At 32.9% G+C, this 20,436-nt stretch overlaps 4 protein-coding genes across 5 annotated transcripts; 2 read left to right on the top strand and 2 right to left on the bottom strand.

Moving 5' to 3' along the window:
- Positions 1-366: 366 nt before the first annotated feature.
- On the bottom strand, positions 367-2,060 carry LOC108466332 (uncharacterized). Its single transcript, XM_017766663.2, has 4 exons — positions 2,031-2,060; positions 1,300-1,914; positions 549-1,202; positions 367-459 (listed from the first exon to the last, which is right to left on the bottom strand). Exons 1-4 carry the CDS (start codon positions 2,058-2,060, stop codon positions 367-369), a joined length of 1,392 nt encoding a protein of 463 aa, XP_017622152.2.
- Positions 2,061-5,648: 3,588 nt separating this feature from the next.
- LOC108466333 (uncharacterized) lies at positions 5,649-6,826 on the bottom strand. The gene is made up of 3 exons (XM_053022870.1): positions 6,206-6,826; positions 5,838-6,018; positions 5,649-5,722 (listed from the first exon to the last, which is right to left on the bottom strand). The coding sequence occupies exons 1-3, from the start codon at positions 6,824-6,826 to the stop codon at positions 5,649-5,651; spliced, it is 876 nt and encodes a 291-aa protein (XP_052878830.1).
- A 3,673-nt stretch (positions 6,827-10,499) lies between these two features.
- On the top strand, positions 10,500-14,656 carry LOC108467113 (neutral ceramidase 2). 2 transcript variants are annotated; one of them, XM_017767629.2, is made up of 11 exons: positions 10,500-10,643; positions 10,721-10,795; positions 10,940-11,296; positions 11,384-11,592; positions 11,670-12,026; positions 12,130-12,394; positions 12,481-12,751; positions 12,843-12,968; positions 13,185-13,248; positions 13,357-13,526; positions 13,968-14,656. In XM_017767629.2, exons 3-11 carry the CDS (start codon positions 10,965-10,967, stop codon positions 14,511-14,513), a joined length of 2,340 nt encoding a protein of 779 aa, XP_017623118.1. In that variant the 5' UTR covers positions 10,500-10,643; positions 10,721-10,795; positions 10,940-10,964; the 3' UTR covers positions 14,514-14,656. The 2 variants fall into 2 exon arrangements, with proteins under 2 accessions (XP_017623118.1, XP_017623117.1); XM_017767628.2 differs by having other exon boundaries at positions 10,502-10,643; positions 10,718-10,795.
- Positions 14,657-16,352: 1,696 nt separating this feature from the next.
- On the top strand, positions 16,353-19,724 carry LOC108466816 (probable sugar phosphate/phosphate translocator At5g05820). The gene is made up of 4 exons (XM_017767175.2): positions 16,353-16,824; positions 17,624-17,727; positions 18,645-18,873; positions 19,488-19,724. The coding sequence occupies exons 1-4, from the start codon at positions 16,384-16,386 to the stop codon at positions 19,632-19,634; spliced, it is 921 nt and encodes a 306-aa protein (XP_017622664.1). The 5' UTR covers positions 16,353-16,383; the 3' UTR covers positions 19,635-19,724.
- The last annotated feature ends 712 nt before the right edge of the window (positions 19,725-20,436 follow it).

Consider the following 20,436-nt stretch of genomic DNA (forward strand, 5'->3'; position numbering starts at 1 on the left):
AATCCGGAATCTTTGTTATTGATAAAATATAAGTATATTTTTGGTTCTTAAAAGTAAGAATGCAAACCATTTTGAAATATGATCTAATTGTTGCCAGTGAAAACATGTAAATGCATGTGTCCTTTTCATGGTGGTACAATGCGCAATGGCTCCCCATTCCTGAAATTGGAGCAACAAGCCTTTTCCAAACGACTTATCCCGCATTGCTGTTTTGGCATCATACTTGAATAACACAGTGTTCTCACCGATTAAAAAAAACTTAAGCCATTTCATTGATGGTTGTTTTTTCATACCCAGATGATAAGGAAAAACACAGACTGAGACAAGGAGTTAAAATATGTTGCAGATGTTAAAGAAAAATTGCTATTATGGCTCTTGCTTTGGCTGCTTGACATAAAGGTTCAGCAAAGCTGATAAAGCTGGAGAAGAACACAAACAAGCCCTCAGTAGAGCAAGCGCCTGCACCAAAATATTTAAGATAATGATCAAACTTAAAAAATATGAGAATTAGTATATTCAATTGATCAAAACTCGAAAAGATGACTTACTTCAACCTCTCCAATGCTAATTACTTTCTGTTCAACATCATAAAGAGGGACCCCTGTTTCCTTTAGAAACGAAAAAGTGGAAACGGAGAGTAGTGATGTAACTACAAGATCATCTGTGATCACAAACTGTGATTTTTTCTTAATATAGCCCCTACTGTTTGATGAGTTGGGGTTCGGAGATTTTGGGTCCAGCTGCTTTAAAATGCCGTAGCAGTGATGATGAAAAGTAGTAGACTGCTGAGAACAGATACTTGGAAGCTCAATTGGGCAACTATAAAACGGGGGAAGAATACCATTCAGGTAACTATTCTGCTTGGTTATGGAGAATGTGGTGTCTAAATTTTTAGACAAGTTATAGATGGATCCCACTGTTAGATTACCCTTATCTCCTAAGAGTTCCAATGCACATTCCAAAGGGATTGTGAGGAAGCTAAATAGAAGATCAACAAAATCTTCATTTGCTTCACCATATAATATCTTCCTATCTGATTTCCTCAGCGTTATCTTCACTCTTGTTTTGCTATTTTTTTCAGTTGTCTCTTTCATATTTGGAGCTACGAGCATGGACTGTTCAACGAACATTGTTGTTTGTTTTCTCAGAAAAACATCAGTGAGGGTAGTCTTTGAGATCAATGAATGGCTTAAAAGATTAATCTGATATAAACGACCAAAGGGACATTACTATCAAACTAAAATCTGAAATAATCAAGCAAAGGAAATATGCAGAATTTAGTTTAAGGATATATATTACCTCTTTTGAACTGATGTCCACAACTTTTTCTTCAATCTGACAAACATCATAGATACCCAAATTGAGAAGAAAATTAATAAGATTACCTGGAAAAGCCTGCATTACTCTTAAATCATCAGTTATGAAGAACAACATTGGTTCTCCCTCACTTTCATCTATTACTGCATTACCTATAGGAATCGGAAAATTCAACATATTTCCGCAACGGCATCTTGAAGTTTTATAATGACTAAACAATTTTTCTGGACAACAAACATTTGAGCATCGGAAGTACTTTGTAGGCTCACTAACATCCATGTTAAGCTTCAATTTCTTCGAGTACTGGTCTTCATGAATGCTTCTCGGATTAAGCAGCATAGACTTACATGCATCGGTACGAAAGATGGTTGGGCTAAGGTTTTCTACACTGTCATATAGGTTATTCAAACAAACAGCTCGCTGTACACTTTGATGTTTGCTGATAAGTCGTGCAATGTTTCCAAGAGGAAACTTAAGCAGGCGACGAAGAATATCAACAATGTCACTACCAGCTTCAGCAACAATTACCTTGTTGCTTTCTTGGTCAATGAAAAGCTTGATTGAAACCGTGGTGGAATCTTCAGAAGCCATGGACATCTAATTGAAAACAAAACAAAAGCAAAAGCAAATTCAGATGGATAAAGTTTGGAGCACAGATGAAATGAACCTAAAACCAGTCTATTTATTGTGTGAGACCATAAGAGGGCCATTACTGCTTCAACAAAACCTTTGATGTTCCCCATGCATAACAAGTGAGACTTTATTAAGTCTAAGTTCAATTAAGAGGAAGTAAAGATGTATGTGCATGAATATGGACTAATTTAATCTGACTAGATAATATGTAAATACTAAGCCCCTGCAATAAAGGTTTGGCATCTGATGTTATGGATTCCATAAACAGAACATGTAATTTATGTCAATGCTGTTGGTTTCTCCAAGATTCTCAAATTAACCAGAAAGTAACATTTTTGGCATAAAATGAGGAGTGTAAAATAAGGTAGTGTTATACTAAATGGTACTTATTCATGTAATCACAGACAAATAACAAAACCATATCTTATAATGTAAGAACTTAAATAGATTCATGATCACAACAAGACAGATAATACCTTTGTATCTTCTAAAAGAGAATTTAATCACTGAACAAGTCTAATAACAGTAGAGATGACAATAATCATAGCTCAATCTTAATGGTCAATTTTCCTCAATCCAAAATCACTTCAATGCTAATTTTGAAGCAAATTTTTTTTAATTATTTTCATTATTAAAACCAAAAAAAGATGAAAATTTCACAGTAGTTTGGAAAGCTGTCATCTTGTTGATGCAATGCAAGAGAAATTACCATTCCTCATCAAAGAATATGACAGCATTCAATCTTTATAAAGAACTCAAATCATTTTAGTATATCATATGATCAAATTATAATAATAAGCATATTGAACCAAATTTCCTAAGCTAAAATAAGGCTATTTTATCAAAATAACTCAAAAAAATTTATTATTTACTAAATGACCTTAATTAAAAAAATCACCTAAATCATCTGAAATGAACCGTGTTGACTATTGAGGGGTTTTGGACACCCCATGACCAGCACTCATGTCCTCAATCCCCAAAAAATTACCTGATGATTGGAAAAGTGTTTAAAAAAATAATTTTTTTGGGGTAGGTCATAGCATGGCCAACACCCATATATTTTTTTCCATTATCTAAAAGAATTTTGAGTTTTGGCTTTATGGTGACCGACACCACTTTTTGATTTAAAACATTTGAGCTAATTTTTTTTAATCAATCCTATGCCTATTACACAAACACCATATTGTATATTACAACATGATATAGCCCAAATGCTTTGAAACACAAAGTGGTGTCAGCCACCACAAAGCCAAAACTCAAAAAAAAAAAAATTAGATACTGAAATATATATATATATGTTGGCCATGTAATGGCTTGCACCATAAAATTTATTTACTTTTTAATCATCAGGTTATTTTTTGAAGATTGAGGACATAGATGTCAGTCATGGGTGTCCAAAACCCTTAAAGTATGGTTCATTTCAAGTTATTTAAGTGATTGTTTTTGAATTAGGGCCATTTACATAAATAATAAATTTTTTGGGGTTATTTTCATCAAATATCTCTAAAATAACCAAAAACAGTCTTTTTGTCATAAAATTTGAATCTCTAGAGAAAAATATTGCTCAGTTTTGCAGAAAAATCATTTAAGTTCTCCAACTAACCAGACTGCTTCTATATTGTACTAATAACAAATATATTGTGCTAATAAATTCTAAAGCTTCTAAGAAATGGAATATAAATTCTGTAAACAAAATTTGAACGTAAACTCGTCAGATTCAGTTGCTTCGCATCTACATGATTCTTCTTCAAGCAGCTCGCAACTTTACCGCGACCCCAGTTCGCATTTTTACTTCCCCAAAGTAATGAGCTCGCCAATATTGTTGAATCCGCCAATCATAAGACGACTTCACCAATCTTGAAGGATTCGCGAAATGCTACATGAACGGTCATTTTGCAACAACACTTCCATATTCTTCCTTTGAATATGATTTATAGTATGGTTATGATGGTAATGTGTCCCTTTGCTTGCTTATATCAGATGCCTAATCTTTTGAGCCATTCATTGATCACAAAGACTACTCTAACTGATGATTTTCTGAGACAAAGAATGATGTTCGTTCAACAGTTCATGCTCGTAGCTCCAAATATGGAGGAGACAACTGAAAATGGTGGCAAGCAAGCGTAAGGATTTGAAATTGCTGCAGCCGATGTTTTAATATACTTTCATGTTGAAAATGGCCAACCATGCTGCTGTTATATTTTTGGTTAAGTGCATGCAGCTTGTAAACATGCTGCAGCACGCATGCTTGCTGTAACAGTAAGGTTGTTTAGTTAATTTGTTAAGTTACTTAGTTGAAAATGAACTAAGTTGGTATTGTTTTGATGTTTTTAGGTGTTGATTGACATAATCAGCTTGTGTGCAAGTTAAGTTTTACTTGTTTCAAAGTATGATTAGTGGTAGTAGGTAGTATTTGGTGATGTATTTGACTGTAAATGTATTGTTTTCTTATTGAATGAGTGAGCAAAATGAGCTATCAGCCATAAGCTCCCTTGCTGCACATTTGTGAGCAAGTAAAAATATTTCATGCATCTTGCTCCATTGTTCTGTGTTCTCTGTTTTCTTCCTTTGCTGCTGTCAAAACCCCAACATTTCAACTTGAATTTGTGAAATTCTCAGTTAAAACTCAACAGTAGTTTTAAACAATGTTTAATTCATATCTCCCAACATATTGCAACTCCTTGTCTCCCTATCTCCAGTATTTATGTGAATCAATAAATACAATACTAAATACCTCACATTTAATGCCAAGGAATATTAAACAAATGTTGGATATTTAAGATTTTTCCTAAGTAGTCTAGACTACATATATTATGTTATTAAAACTTGCAGATCAACTGTCAGTATCACAAATAGATGTAGTGTCAAAGTGAAAGATTACCTACATATTATAATGAAACTGTAAGTTTCTACTTTACACCATTGTCTTGAAATTTCTTAAACACATTGCACATAATGCTCTTCTTTTGTGTGTTGCAAATGCTAGGTAGGAATTGCAAGTTTTAAATCCCAAATATGATCTAATTGTTGCCAAAGATATGGAAGAATTCTTGGTGTTGATATTTTGGTTAAGGGTGAAAACATGGAAATAAATGTGTCCTTTTCATGGTGGTACAATGCGCAATGGGTCCCATGAATGAAATTGGAACAACAAGCCATTACCAAAAACCTTATCCTCCATTGTTGTTATGGTATCATACTTGAATAACACAATGTTCTCTCCTAAAGCCATTTCATTGATAGTTTTTTTTTATACAAAGACGATAAGGCAAAACACAAAGATTGAGACAAGGAATTGAAATATGTTGCTAAAGAAACATTGCTACTGTGGCTCTTGCTTTGGCTGCTTGACATAAAGGTTCAGTAGAGCTGATAAAGCTGAAGAAGAACATAAACAAGCCCTCAATAGAGCAAGCGCCTGCACCAAAATTTTTAAGATTACTGAAAAAAATGAAATTTGAGTATATTCAATTGATCAAAAGTAGAAAAGATATGACTTACTTCAACCTCTCCAATGCTAATGACTACTTGTTCAACATCACAAAGAGGGGTCCCTGTTTCCTTTAGTAACGAAAAACTGGAAACCGAGGATAGTGATTTAACTACAAGATCGTCTGTGATCACAAACAGTGATTTTTTCTTAAAATAGCCCCTACTGTTTGTTGCATTCGGGATCGGAGATTTTGGGTCCAATTGCTTTAAATAACCGTATGAGCTATGCAAAATTTTTGTAGGATGCTGAGAACAGATACTTGGAAGCTCAATTGGGCAACTATAAAACGGGGGAAGAATACCATTCAGGTAACTATTCTGCTTGGTTATGGAGAATATTGTGTCTAAATCTTTAAACAAGTTAGAGATGGATCCCATTGTGAGATTACCCTTACCTCCTAAGAGTTCCAACGCAAATTCCAAAGGGATTGTGAGGAAGCTAAATAGAAGATCAACAAAATCTTCACTTGCTTCACCATATAATATCTTCCTATCTGATTTCCTCAGCATTATCTTCACTCTTGTTTTGCTATCTTTTTCAGTTGTCACCTTCACATTTGGAGCAACGAGCATGGACTGTTCAACGAACATTGTACTTTGTTTTCAAAGAAAAACATCAGTAAGAGTAGTCTTTGAGAACAATGAATGGCTCAAAAGATTTAACATCTGACATAAAGTATCAAAGGGACATTACTATCAAACTAAAATCTGAAATAATCAAGCAAAGGAAATATATAGAATTTGGTTCAAGGATATATATTACCTCATTTGAACTGATGTCCACTACTTTTTCTTCAATCTGACAAACATTATTGATACCTAAATTGAGAAGGATGTTCATAAGATCACCTGGCAAACCGTGCATTACTGTTAAATCATCAGTTATGAAAAACATTGATTCTCCCTCACTTTCATCTTTATTTGCAACTGTTCCCACTTTTAAATCAGTCGGATTATCCATCAATTCTCCGCAACTGCATCTTGAAGTTTTATAATGACTAAACCAACGACCAGTTTTTATACAAAGATAAGTTCTACATAGGAAATACCCTGTAGGCTCACTAACATCCATGTAAAGCTTCAATTTCTTCGAGTACTCGTCTTCATAAATGCTTCTAGGATTAAGCAGCATAGACTTGCATGCATCAGTACGAAAGCTGGTTAGGCTAAGGTTTTCTACGCTGTTATATAGGTTATTCAAACAACCAGCTCGCTGTAAACATTGATGTTTGCCGATAAGTCGTGCAATGTTTCCGAGAGGAAACTTAAGCAGGCTTCGAAAAATATCAACAATGTCACTACCAGCTTCAGCAACAATTACCTTGTTGCTTTCTTGGTCTATCAAAAGCTTGATTGAAACCTTGGTGGGATCTTCAGAAGCCATGGATATATAATGGAAAACAAAACAAAAACAAATTCAATGGATGACGTTTGGAGCATAACAGAAATGAACCTAAAACCTGTCTATTTATTGTGTGAGACAGTAAGGGCCGTTACTGCTTCAACAAAACCTTTGATGTTCCCCATGCATAACAAGTGAGAATTTATTAAGTCGAAGGTCAATTAAGAGGCAGTAACGATGTATGTGCATGACTATGGAACTAATTATGTGCATGAATATGGAACTAATTACACAGACAAATGGCTAAAGGAGAGTAACCTGACTTGATAAAATTTAAATACTAAGCCCCTGCAATAAAGGTTTGGCATCTGATGTTATGGAATCCATAAACAGACATGTTATTATGCCAATGCTGTTGGTTTCTCCAAGATTCTCGAATTAACCAGAAAGTAACATTTTTGACATCAGATGAGGAGTGTAAAATAAGGTAATGTTATACTAAATGGTATCCATTCATGTAATCACAGACAAATAACAAAATCATATCTGATATTGGAAGAACCTAAATAGATTCATGATCACAACAAGAAAGCTAATACCTTTGTATCTTCTAAAAGAGAATTTAATCATTGAACAAGTCTAATAACAGTAGAGATTATAATAATCACAGCTCAATCTTAATGGTCAATTTTCTTCAGTCCAAAATCAATTAAATGCTAATTTTGAAGCAAATTTTTGTAGTTCTTTTCATTATTAAAACCAAAAAAAATGAAATTTTCCCAGTAGTTTGGAAAGCTGTCATCTTGTTGATGCAATGCAAGAGAAATTACAATTCCCCATCAAAGAATATGACGTTAAAATAACCCCAAAACAGTCTTTTCTCATGAAATTTGAAACTCTAGAACAAAATATTGCTCAGTTTTGCAGATAAATCCATCTAAGTTCTCCGAATAACCAGACTGCTTCTATGGGATATGAACTTTTGCCTATCTTTCATCTTCATCTTGAATTTCTTCATCTCATTGCTCTTCAAGTCATACAAATATATGAAATCAGGATGACCCGTGTAACTGTTTTCTTCTTATGCTTCAGCATTATCACGTAACTGTTTTCTTCTTATGCTTCAGCATTATCACCTCACCATTTCTCAATGTACCAACAGCAGCTAGTTTCATAAAATGAGGCAACTTGTCTGTCTCCGAGTATGCTCCCATTGTTGTAAAGTTTATGGAGTTAGCAATAATGGAATGTTCCATTGACCAAACTTGTCTGTTAAAATCATTCAAAACCCATCCATTGCGCAATGCACGCAGTTATTGGTAGATAAAAGAATCATGGTATGCACTTTCGTGCACTAGCTAAAGCTTTACTATGTCTGCTGGAGATCATATTCACGTTGGTTTAGTAATAGGTAAATTTGAAGGAGAAAGGGACATAACTTTAGAGATTCATTTCAAAACTTATTATTGGGAGCTCGATTTGAGTTTGATTGAATACTATTCATTGTCTCTCTATCACCATTTTAATGAAACCATGTTATTCGACTTCAAGTTTGTGGTCCTAGCAATTATACAGTTGATGTTGGTTTTAGATAGAGTCAAATTTAAGTCAGACTAATTTAAAATTTTTGGATTATTTCAAATTAATGCATTAATTTGGATCATTTTGAGTACCAATTTAAGTCTTTTTTGAATTCTGACTGTTTTAGATTCATATAATTAGTTTTGTTAGTTAATCAAGTCGGTGCATCTCGAGTTCATGTAATTTCAGGTCATTTTCAAGTTACTTGTTCGAGCCATTTTGGGTTCAGCTATTTCGAGTTCAGGTTATTTTAGCTTAAGGTGATTCTAATTTTGTATTTTTTAGGTTAAGTCATATTGTTGTCTTTTTCAAATGTTTTATTTTGATATTATAATTAGTGTTTAAAAAGGACAAATTTGTGTTTTGCCCCAGAATTTTTCAAAGTCTTTTAATTTGATTTCTTTTATAGAATTTATAATTTTAGTTTAATTTAGTAAACTATACTTTGGTAAAAAATAAAGTTTAAAAATATACTTAAATCATATTCAAATATATATTTTTGAACAATCTCATTTAGGTTATAATAATATTTGTTCTTCGTGACACAATGACTAAAATTACCAATAACTCTTCCCAACCTATAAATAGGAGGATAATGCGTTTCAGCGCACTCGAACCCACATCTTCCTACATTGGTAACAATCGAGTTAAGACTCAATCAGCTATTTAAATATTAATTAAGTAAAAAACATAAAGTTAAATAATTATAATACATAATACAATTTCATCATTAACTTATTTTGCTTTCTCTAAATTCTGATAATCAAGACCCGAGTTTAAAATATATTTTATACAAATATCCCGACCTCCTCTATCAACAATTCTAATTTCACCCCTAGTCTTTTTATAATCAAATAAGATTATTCTAAGTTATTTTGGATTTGCATAATTGCGCACTAAATTATTTTTTATTCGGAAATTTTTCAAATTCGAATTATATTTTTTATAATCAAATCGAATAGGAGAAAGATTTGAATACATGTTTCCTTCAGCAAGTATAAAATCAGTGGTAAGTTTGAAATTTTTTTTGAGGGACTGAAATTAAATTATATAGTTTTACAATAATAAAAATACAATTTCACCATTATAATAGTTTATATTTTTATAATTTTAAAAGATCAAATCATATTTTTATTATTTTTAGGGTTAAAATATAATTTTATTATTACTTATTTAAAATTTTATAAATTACAAAGGATCTAAATTAAAAATTTACCATCGAGAACCATAACCTCTTGAATCTCCATTACGCTCCACCACCGGATAAGATCATAACCACGTCACATTATTCCATCATGACCACGTTGTGAATAATAAAAATGGAGGATGAGGTGGTTGGTATTTGGAAAAGCCTTACAGTTGCATTGCCATTTTAGTGATTAGGGATCCACTGCAATTTACACCCACCGACAATTACCTACACCCATTTATTACACTTCACCCAACTTTAGGAATAATAATCTGAAAATCGAGATATTTAAACGATTTATAAAATATAAGTTAAAAATTATAATTACGTAAAATTAAGTTAATAGATTTAATTTTTAGGCTTAATTCATGATTTTATTTTATTTTAATATTTAAATTTATTTTTGTCTCAATTAGGTATTTAAAATATTTAAATATTATAGTTTTTAGTCCAATTTTATTTAAACCGACATTGAAAAAATAGTATTTGGACCAACTTCAATAGCTAATTTTTGAGGTGGGGTTCTCCAAAAATTCATATCAATTGATATAAGAACCAACCATCATGTTTTTCAATTGTAATTGTGCGGTGTGGCTGGTCATGCTAGATTAAACTAGTGCAAAGCTGCTACTGTGGGGGCGTTGGGGGTTGCGAAGCTTGGTGATGAACTGTAGTGGTGAGGGACGAGTTTAGAGAGGAAATGATATTTTTCTTTTAAATTTATTTTATGTGAAAAGTTAATGAAATGTGGCATGACTTAATTGGTTGAATTTTTTTTAAACAGACTTCAGAAATTGGACTAAAATGAGAAAAAAAAATATTTCAAGGGCCTTTAATTTAATTTATAATTAATTTTAATTTTTATAATATAAAAACAAATATTTTATATTTAAAATAATAAAAAATCCTAAATAAAAAATCTTTTTCAAAAAACTACTTATGGATAAAAATTAATATATAAAAATTGAAAAATCGAACCAATTATGGTCACTACCAACCTCAACCAAACCAGTATCACTCCGCCATTCTCCCATCCCTTTGGTAGTGGCGCACCAATCCATAAACACTTTGCCCCCGATCACCCTTGAAGTGAGTGTTTAGACACATTTCACCACTTTATTCAGTTTATTCATATAATAATACACTATTTTGTCTCCTTTCAGCAGTGTTTGTCAACTACCCAATTATCCAGCTTTACTTGAGCTCACACCCAAAGAAGATAACTTGCTTCTTCCCTACAGGTACATACCCATTATTCTATTTGCTTATTTCTTTAGTTTTCTTTTCCAAATTTTGATTATTTTCAACTATGGTATGATCTAAGTTAGACCCATTACTGTGTGAATCTGAAATACGTAGCTTACTTGTTTGTTTTAATGTTTTAGTGAGGAATGAAATAAAGCTAAAGCTATGAAGATGGTTTGTAAAGATTGTTGTTTTATGGAGAGACCAGTTAGAATTCTTCGGTTCTTGTTTTTGTTACTGCAAATTGAAGGGTCTTTATCAGCTTCCAATTATTTGATTGGCCTTGGAAGCTATGACATAACTGGACCTGCTGCTGATGTTAATATGATGGGTTATGCAAATATGGAACAAATTGCTTCCGGTATTCACTTTAGATTACGTGCTCGGACCTTTATCGTTGCCGAACCGGAAGGGAATCGTGTTGTATTTGTGAATCTTGATGCTTGTATGGCTTCACAGATTGTTACAATCAAAGTACTTGAGAGATTAAAAGCAAGGTATATGCTTGTATGGCCTCACAAACTTTAGGATTTAGTAGGTTGTTAAGCGTATTTTCCGATAAACGAGCTTTTGCTTTTGTTTAGGTACGGCGAGGTTTATACAGAAAAGAATGTTGCCATTAGTGGCATTCATACTCATGCTGGTCCTGGTGGATACCTTCAATACGTTGTGTATATTGTAACGTCTCTTGGATTTGTAAGACAATCGTTTGATGTTATCGTTGATGGTATTGAGAAAAGTATTATACAAGCTCATGAAAATCTCCGTCCTGGTTCGATTTTGATAAATAAAGGTTAATATTTTGTTTACCTATGGCTTAATGATATATCTTGAAAAAGTGACTGAAATTTATAAAATGGTGCGATACAGGGGAACTCTTGGATGCCAGTATAAATCGTAGTCCGAGCGCTTATTTGAATAATCCGGCTAATGAACGGAGTAAATATAAGTATAATGTGGATAAAGATATGACATTGATTAAGTTTGTTGATGAAGAATGGGGCCCTATAGGTAGTTTTAACTGGTTTGCTACCCATGGAACTTCTATGAGCCGTACGAATTCGTTGATTAGCGGTGATAATAAAGGTGCTGCTGCTCGATTTATGGAAGATTGGTTCAAACAGACTAGTTTTACAGCAGATTATGATAGCCTGTCTTTCAACAGGTCTGTAAGTGGGAGAATCCCTCGAAGAGTTTCGAGCATCATCCCTAATTTTCACGAAAAACGTAAGTGAATCTTGCCTTTAAGCTATACTGAGAATTATTGTTACACATAAATGATGTTCAGGGCTAAAGTACATACAGCACATGCTGTGTTTGATTCAAACAGGTAAGGAGCTGATGGAACTTGCCGCTTCATTTAAATCTTCTCAAGGACGACCCGTTACTAGACTTTTGAGTGTTGCAAGAAGGGTCCGGAATTCCTTAAGGCAGGCAGATAAACCTCAGTTTGTATCAGCATTCTGTCAAACAAATTGCGGTGATGTCAGCCCGAACACACTCGGTGCATTTTGCATCGACACTGGTCTGCCGTGTGATTTCAATCATAGTACCTGCAATGGGAAGAATGAACTGTGTTATGGCAGGGGCCCAGGGTATGTTGTTTATGTGTTACATTTGTATTCTTAGTTCGTTTAGAGATATAGGATACTGATGGAACAATGTTAACATGTATTGGCAGCTACCCTGATGAATTTAAGAGTACCGAGATTATTGGAAAAAAGCAATTCAAGAAAGCGGTCGAACTTTTTGACAAGGCAACCGAAGAGTTGAAAGGAAAAGTCGGGTATCAACATGCCTATATAGATTTCTCGAATCTTCAGGTTTCAGTTCCTAAAGCGGGAGGAGGTAATGAGGTGGTCAAAACATGCCCTGCTGCTATGGGATTTGGTTTTGCTGCAGGTACAACTGATGGTCCCGGAGCTTTCGATTTCAGACAAGGAGATGATCAGGTAAGAGAACTAAAGCCGATGCTGCGGACTTTAACACGTGTTTTGTAGTGCCATGTTTGTCAGATGATTCTATTACTATGTTCTGTTTCAGGGGAATGCCTTTTGGAAATTAGTGAGGAACTTACTAAAGCCGCCGGGTCAGGAACAGATCGATTGTCAGAAACCTAAGCCTATTTTGCTTGATACCGGTGAAATGAAACTACCATATGACTGGGCGGTACGTGTTTAGTTTGAGCTTAGTTAATATATGCGGTGAAAATGGTTACACCATTGAATGAATTTATGTATGCTGTTTTCATACCGAGCGCTCTACATTACTTGAACTGCAAGATATTGAAGTATAGTTAGATGAACTATGCGAATAGTTTAAATCCTAGGGACAAGAATTTGTGAATATTTTAATTTTGTCCTGATATTAAATATTTCATGCCAGCCTTCGATACTTCCGGTCCAAATTGTGCGGATAGGGCAACTTGTCATTCTCAGCGTACCTGCAGGTAGAAGCAATTTTTTAATTATATTTCTGAAAACTTCTCGATTTTTTAATGATGGCTCAAGTCTTGATGCATGTTGAACTATGTTCTTAATGTTATAATTTCTTGCAGAATTCACAACCATGGCCGGCAGGCGGCTCCGAGACGCTGTTAAGACGGTGCTTACTTCCGGACACAATAAGCAATTCGACAGCAATGTCCATATTGTCATTGCAGGGTTGACAAATACTTATTCACAATATGTTACCACTTTTGAGGAGTACAAAGTGCAGAGATACGAGGTTCGTGTTATCCCATTCCTCATTATCGATCTTTCCATTCACGACAGTCCTTCGTAACACTTGTTTTTTTTGCAATAAAGGTACTATGGAAGTCTTTGTACTAGGAGTCAGATTGCATTTTGCCCCTATACTCATAAAATAGACAAATTAGTCCCTGCATATTAGATTAAAGAGCAAATTGGTTCTTCTTGTTAAAAATTCCATCCATTTATATTGTTAAAAACCGGTATGGTTGACAGAATAACTAGATAGTGACTCGTAGCATGCCATGTGTACCTTATGTTGATGTACAAGGACCAATTTTTAATAAAATGTTTAATTTGCTTTTTGATCTAACGTACAGGGACTAATTTTCTCAATTTTAAATAAAGGGGACAAAATGCAATTCAACTTTTATCTTGTTTCTTTTTTTTGCTTTTTTATTGAAATTTTTATTTTTAGGGAGCCTCAACTCTGTATGGACCACACACGCTTAATGCGTACATACAGGAGTTCAAGAAACTTGCAGCAGCTCTTATCGGTGGTGGATCTGTTGAACCAGGTCCGCAACCACCTGATCTTCTTGATAAGCAGATTAGCTTATTAACACCGGTTGTCCTTGATGCAACCCCACTTGGTGTGAATTTCGGTGATGTTAAAGACGATATCGCTAATTCCACTTTCAAACGGGGCAATACAGTCTCAGTCACCTTCTGGTCTGCTTGTCCTAGGAACGACCTCATGACTGAGGGCACATTCGCATTGGTCGAAATTCTCCAAGATCAAAAGACATGGATCCCGGCATTTGACGATGATGATTTTTGCTTAAAGTTCAAGTGGTCAAGACCTGCAAAACTAAGTCCTCAAAGTTATGCAACCATTGACTGGAGGATACCAGAATCAGTAGTCACCGGGGTTTATAGGATAAGACATTTCGGTGCTTCGAAATCACTTTTTGGTTCAATCCGACATTTTACGGGTACTTCGAGTGCCTTTGTAGTGGAATAGTATAGATCATATGCATGTATGAATATAATTAGCAACAGATTGTGCCGTATAGAATAAATAACACAGTATGTAATGCATAGCAGAGCCATATATCGAAATTATAGAAGAATAAATGAATTGTTTAGTTATATTATTTACATAAACAGCTAGAAAATGTAGACACCATTTGTGTTTTTTTTTTTTTTTTCGAAATTAAGATATCCATCGTCAGTAGTAGTGACTAATCTTCTTATTGTGAGTGCTCTCCAAAGAGGTAAACGGCTGGCCATGAAATATGCTTCATTCTCATGGTTGAGATTGCACACCCAATCTCATGGTCAAGGGATGAGGTGAATAATCATCACACGACGCTTCATGGTTAACACTATTTATGTTGTTATTATGAAGTTTTGTGTTGCTTAGGAATGTGTTGGTAAAAGTAATATGGTGGCTTTTGTATTAGGAATCGAATTGTATTTTACTAAAAAAAAGATAAATTAGCCCCTAAACGATAGATTAAAGAGAAAATTTTATTCATTATTATTATTAAAATTAACATGGTTGACGAAATAATTAGATAATTATGGAATAATTTTTAACACAAGGATTAATTTACTCTTTAATATAATATATAGGGATAAATTTGCTCATTTTTTGAATAGAGGGGAAAAAATATAATTTGATTCATAGTACAATAACTTCTGTGATACTTTTACTAAAATGTGTTGCATTGATATGTGACTTCTCTCTCTTGATTATTTCGAATTGATGTTGTTTCGAGTTGAGTCATTTTGGTAGGTGAGCGAAAGTTAATTCAAACCAACTTTAATAAATGGCTTTCAAACAATTAGTTTAGTTTAGTTGATTATGGTGGTTAGTTATCAATTATGAAAATTTATAATTAAAACCATTCAATTTAATTGACCTTTAATACTTACAATATATAAAATTTTAATCCAAATCCAAACTCAATCTAATTTGGTTCAATTAACTTAAATGGCTGAATCGATTTATATTAAGTTAATTCGATTATATCAATTAAAATCTTTTAATCGAATTGGCCAAATCAATTGGCTAGTCCCCATAATTTCGAATGAGTTGATTTGAGTTTGCCAATAAATTTTTCCAGGTTTGGATTTAGATTTGTTCTTGTAGTTTTGAGTTCATACTTTGAATTTAGGTAGATAATTTAGACTTTAATTTGGATTAATCTAATTAAATTTTTAAATTTGTGCCAGAATCAAGAGATTTACTCAAAATAAATAACAAGAAAAGATACAAAGAGGGGCGAAGGGAGAGGCTAGCAAGGACCTTGGCCCTTTCAAAATAAAAAAATTGTTTCTTTAGACCCTAAATATTTATAAAATTTTAAATTAATATATGGTAAAATTATAATTTTATCTTAAAAATATTAAAATTTTAATTTAATCCTTTAAAAATTACATTTTAACTCTCAAAACAATATATATCTTAATATCGAAACCATTAAAAAAAATTCATGAAATCATGTGTCTTGCCTAAACCTCTTTCCGGGACAGCATGGGATTAGTGCTAAAAAAGCCAAAAACAAGTCTTTAAAACTGAAAATTGCCTGACACATACATGACCAACATTGAATCACGTTTGCGACGGCTGAAAAACAAGACACCATATTCATAATCATTCAACAGCAACCCCCAAAATCAAACATTTAATGATCATTAAAATCTGCTAATCCAAACCCCGTTCCCCTCAGAAAAAAACCTTTTTTTCCCATGCACATCGCATCAGGCACTTTCAATCCTACAATTCCTTATAATCCTTACGTTACCTCTCCCCTTATTAGTTCCCAACATTTTTTTTTTCTGAAAGAACGACCAAAAAAAGGGACAAAACCCTTGAAACCATAGCTATGAAGACCATGATTCCATGGACCACGATCTGGATCGTGTTCTCATGGTACGGTTCCAACATTGGTGTCTTGCTTTTAAACAAATACTTACTTACCTACTGTGGGTTCAAATTCCCAATTTTCTTAACCATGTGTCATATGCTTGCTTCTTCATTGTTAAGTTACGTAGCTATAGCATGGCTCAAAGTGGTTCCCATGCAAACCATTGGTTCTAAGAAACAGTTTATAAAGATTTTTGGGTTGAGTTCGGTTTTTTGTTTCTCGGTCGTCCTCGGAAATGTCTCGTTACGGTACCTTCCGGTGTCGTTTAACCAGGCTATTGGCGCAACCACACCGTTTTTCACGGCGGTTTTCGCTTATGTTATGATGAAGAAGATAGAGAGTTGGGTTACGTACTTGACATTGTTACCTGTTGTGGCTGGAGTTATCATTGCTAGTGGGGTAACAATTTCTTAACTTTACTAGTTCTGAATAAATCAAGTATCAAATCAAATCAAATTGATATTTAATGTTTCCGGGTTGACCAATTTCGAATTTAGGTCAATTTTGGATTTGAGTTGTTTTATGTTGAGTTCATTCAAGTTTGAGGTTTGGAGTTTTTGAGTTCGATCATTATGGTTTTATATCATTTTGTTTTACTAGTGTTTTAGAATAATTGAGATTTTAAGCATGTAATTCCTTAGATTAGGTAATTAGTTTTGGATTGACTCCATCCAGATTGAGTCAATTTGAGTTTTAATGTTTTTGGGTCAACCGATTTTGGATTTGGACTGATTTGGGTCAAGTTAGGAAAATTGGGATTTAGACATGTAATTTGACTCGACGAGTTAGTTTGGATCAAGTCAATTTGAATCAAATTAATTCGAGTTTCAAATAATTTTCAGAATGATTAATCTCAGATTTGAACCATTTTAGGTTTAAGCTATTTAAATTTAAGGTTCAGACTTTTACTATTCAGTCATTATGATTTTATATCTTTTTGGTTTTTAGTCACTCTAGCTTTAGGTTGTTTCTGGTTTAAGTTATCTCGAGTTCAATTTGTTTCAGGTTTAGATCGTTTTAGGTTCAAATTGTTGAGTTTTATATTGAAATCAGATTGAAACGAATTTGAGTTTGATTACTCGAGTTGGTGGTTCAGATCAAAATTTGACAGGTCTAATTTGTATAATTGGCAGCAGAATCTTTGGTAAATGGTAATTTTTTCAACACATTTTCACATATAGGTGTTTGTATGTTGTAGGCTGAACCAAGTTTCCACCTTTTCGGATTTCTAATGTGTGTTTCAGCTACTGCTGCAAGAGCCTCTAAATCAGTGCTTCAGGCTATTTTGCTGTCATCAGAAGAGTAAGCTTTTTATATATATATATATCAATTTTGTTTCGGATCATTTTGGGTTTGAGTGATTTAAGTTCATGTTAACTTTAGGTTGAGTCATTCCGATTTAGATTGTTTAGCATAGGGGCAAAATCAGGAATTTGATATTAAGGAGTCCAAATAAAATTTTAAAAGTTTGGGAGCTAAAGGTAAAATTTGTGTTTAAAAAGAGCTTAAATTGAATATTTTATTATTATAAGGGATTAAAATTAATATTATGCCACTAGAGGGTAAGGCTGTTGCCTGCCCATCTCTAGCTACGCCTCTGGTTTAGCATTCGAACCATTTCTAGTAGGGTAAGTTATTCAAGTTTGTCAATAGAGTTTTTCAGTTTGAATCATTTAAGGGTTTATCATCAAGCTTGACACTCAAGTCTAAATCATTTTGAGTTCAAATTTTTTCGAATTTGGATCATCTTGGGTATAGATTGCATCTAGTTAGGGTGGTTTTTGGGAACGAGTTGAAGGGTTTGAGTTGACGCTTTTAGTCAAAATGAATTATGTCGAATTTGGTAAAAGTACCATGAGGCCTTTATAATAGGAGTCAAATTGTATTTTGCTTCATCTATTCAAAAAATAGGCAAAAAATAGGCAAATTAAACCTGATCTTTGTACGTCATCTTAAGGTACTGTCTAGTTATTCCATCAGGCATGCCAGTTTTTAACAGTACAAATAGATAATATTAACAAAAATGATTAATTCGCTCTTTGATCTAATGTATAAAAATTAATTTACTCATTTTTTGAATAAATGGAACAAAATGCAATTAGACTCCTATTACATGAATCTACATGATACTTTTACAATTAAATTTGCATTAATCTGGATATTCGGATTCGGATCTACTCTCAACATTCATCTAATTAACTTATGTTATATTGTTGTAGGGAAAAGCTAAACTCCATGAATTTGTTGATGTACATGGCACCAATAGCAGTGGTGATATTGCTTCCTGCAACTTTATTGATGGAGAGAAATGTGATAGCCATAACCATAGCTATTGCAAGAAAAGATACAATAGTTGTGTATTATCTGCTTTTCAATTCTTCTCTTGCTTATTTTGTCAACTTGACCAATTTTTTGGTCACTAAACACACCAGTGCCTTGACCCTCCAGGTATGTAATCTTTTAAAAACTTCGGGTTAATTGTGCCGGACATTTTTATTGTCAATCTCTGATCTACATTCTAAATTAGTTTCCAAACTTTAGAATTTGTCAGTATCGTATCAAGTGAATCTTTCCATTAGTTTAGCCATTAATTTGGATGTTAAAGACCGGTTTAAATGAGACGAGAGACATACCAAGTTAGCACTTAAATGTCTGAGCTAATGACTAAATTGACAAAAAAACTTGATTGAAATGATAATGATAAATTAAGTACTCAATTAAAATATTTTAGATTTAAGGATCAATTTAAAATTTAAGTCATAATTTGGAGATGTTTAACGGAATTAACCCAAAAACTTGGATTCTAAATTAGTCTTTAAACTTAATTGAATCCTTAAAATACTTATATCATATCAATTTGGTCCTTCCGTTAACCAAGTAATCAGCTTAGGTGTTAAATAGTAGCCAAGAACGGATGGATTAATTTGTATACATTCAGAAAATAGCTATCCTAAACTACACCAACGCTTTTATTTTAATTCGTTACATCTAAACTCTCGATAACTCTATGCCGTAAATATTCACGTATTCAAAATATAATCACAAATTTAAAAATATTTCAGGTACTGGGAAATGCAAAAGGTGCAGTTGCAGTGGTGGTGTCGATTATTATATTCAAGAATCCAGTTTCATTAATGGGGATGCTGGGTTACTCTTTAACAGTTGTTGGAGTTCTTCTTTATAATGAATCCAAAAAGGGAAATAAATGACATTTTCTCAATTTTTTTACTCCTATAACTTAATTTTCTATTGTTTGCAGCTTACTCAATAAAAGTAGAAAGAGATTGCATGGATTTTAATTTCAAACTTGATATCGATCAGAACTTAAACATCGCAAGTCATTTATCACTCCAAACCTTTCAACTTGATTTTTATCACCATTATGACTATTATATCTAACTATTTATATGCATGCCTCTATATAAATATAGGGGATAAAATTAGAAATGGCTAAAAATGGCAAAAACTCGACAATTTTCGATGTGACTTAATCTGATAAGGAAATTGGATCGAATCAAATCAAGAAAAATTCCACTTTGCCTTGCCTCAAGACAATTACAAAAATCCCTTTTCGTATAATACTAGTTTAAATATATATATAATAAAATTTATATTAATATTTGTTCTAACTTAATTATATTTAAAAATAATTAATAGTAAAATAAACTATATTCGTAATCACCTTTCTATGATTTTTTAATTATTCAACTATCAAAAATTATAAAATAATCAATTATAATTTTTAAATTATGTAAAAGAAAACCCAAAAATCTAAAATAATTAAGTGAAAAAAAAGCAAAATTAAATAATTGACATTTTTGAGCAACTAAAAAACTATAATTGATAACCATTTTGTATTTTTTAGTAAAAAATCCAAAATTAAGAGACTACTAATTAATTTACCCTTAATAGTATCATTATAAAAACATAGAAAATTAAAATTTATTATTTTCTTTTGATAAAAATATTTAAAATAAATAAAAATTATGCCAGATCAGGTCAGAATCCAAT

The sequence above is a fragment of the Gossypium arboreum genome, chromosome 2, assembly GCF_025698485.1.
Source record: "Gossypium arboreum isolate Shixiya-1 chromosome 2, ASM2569848v2, whole genome shotgun sequence".
Lineage (NCBI taxonomy): Eukaryota > Viridiplantae > Streptophyta > Magnoliopsida > Malvales > Malvaceae > Gossypium > Gossypium arboreum.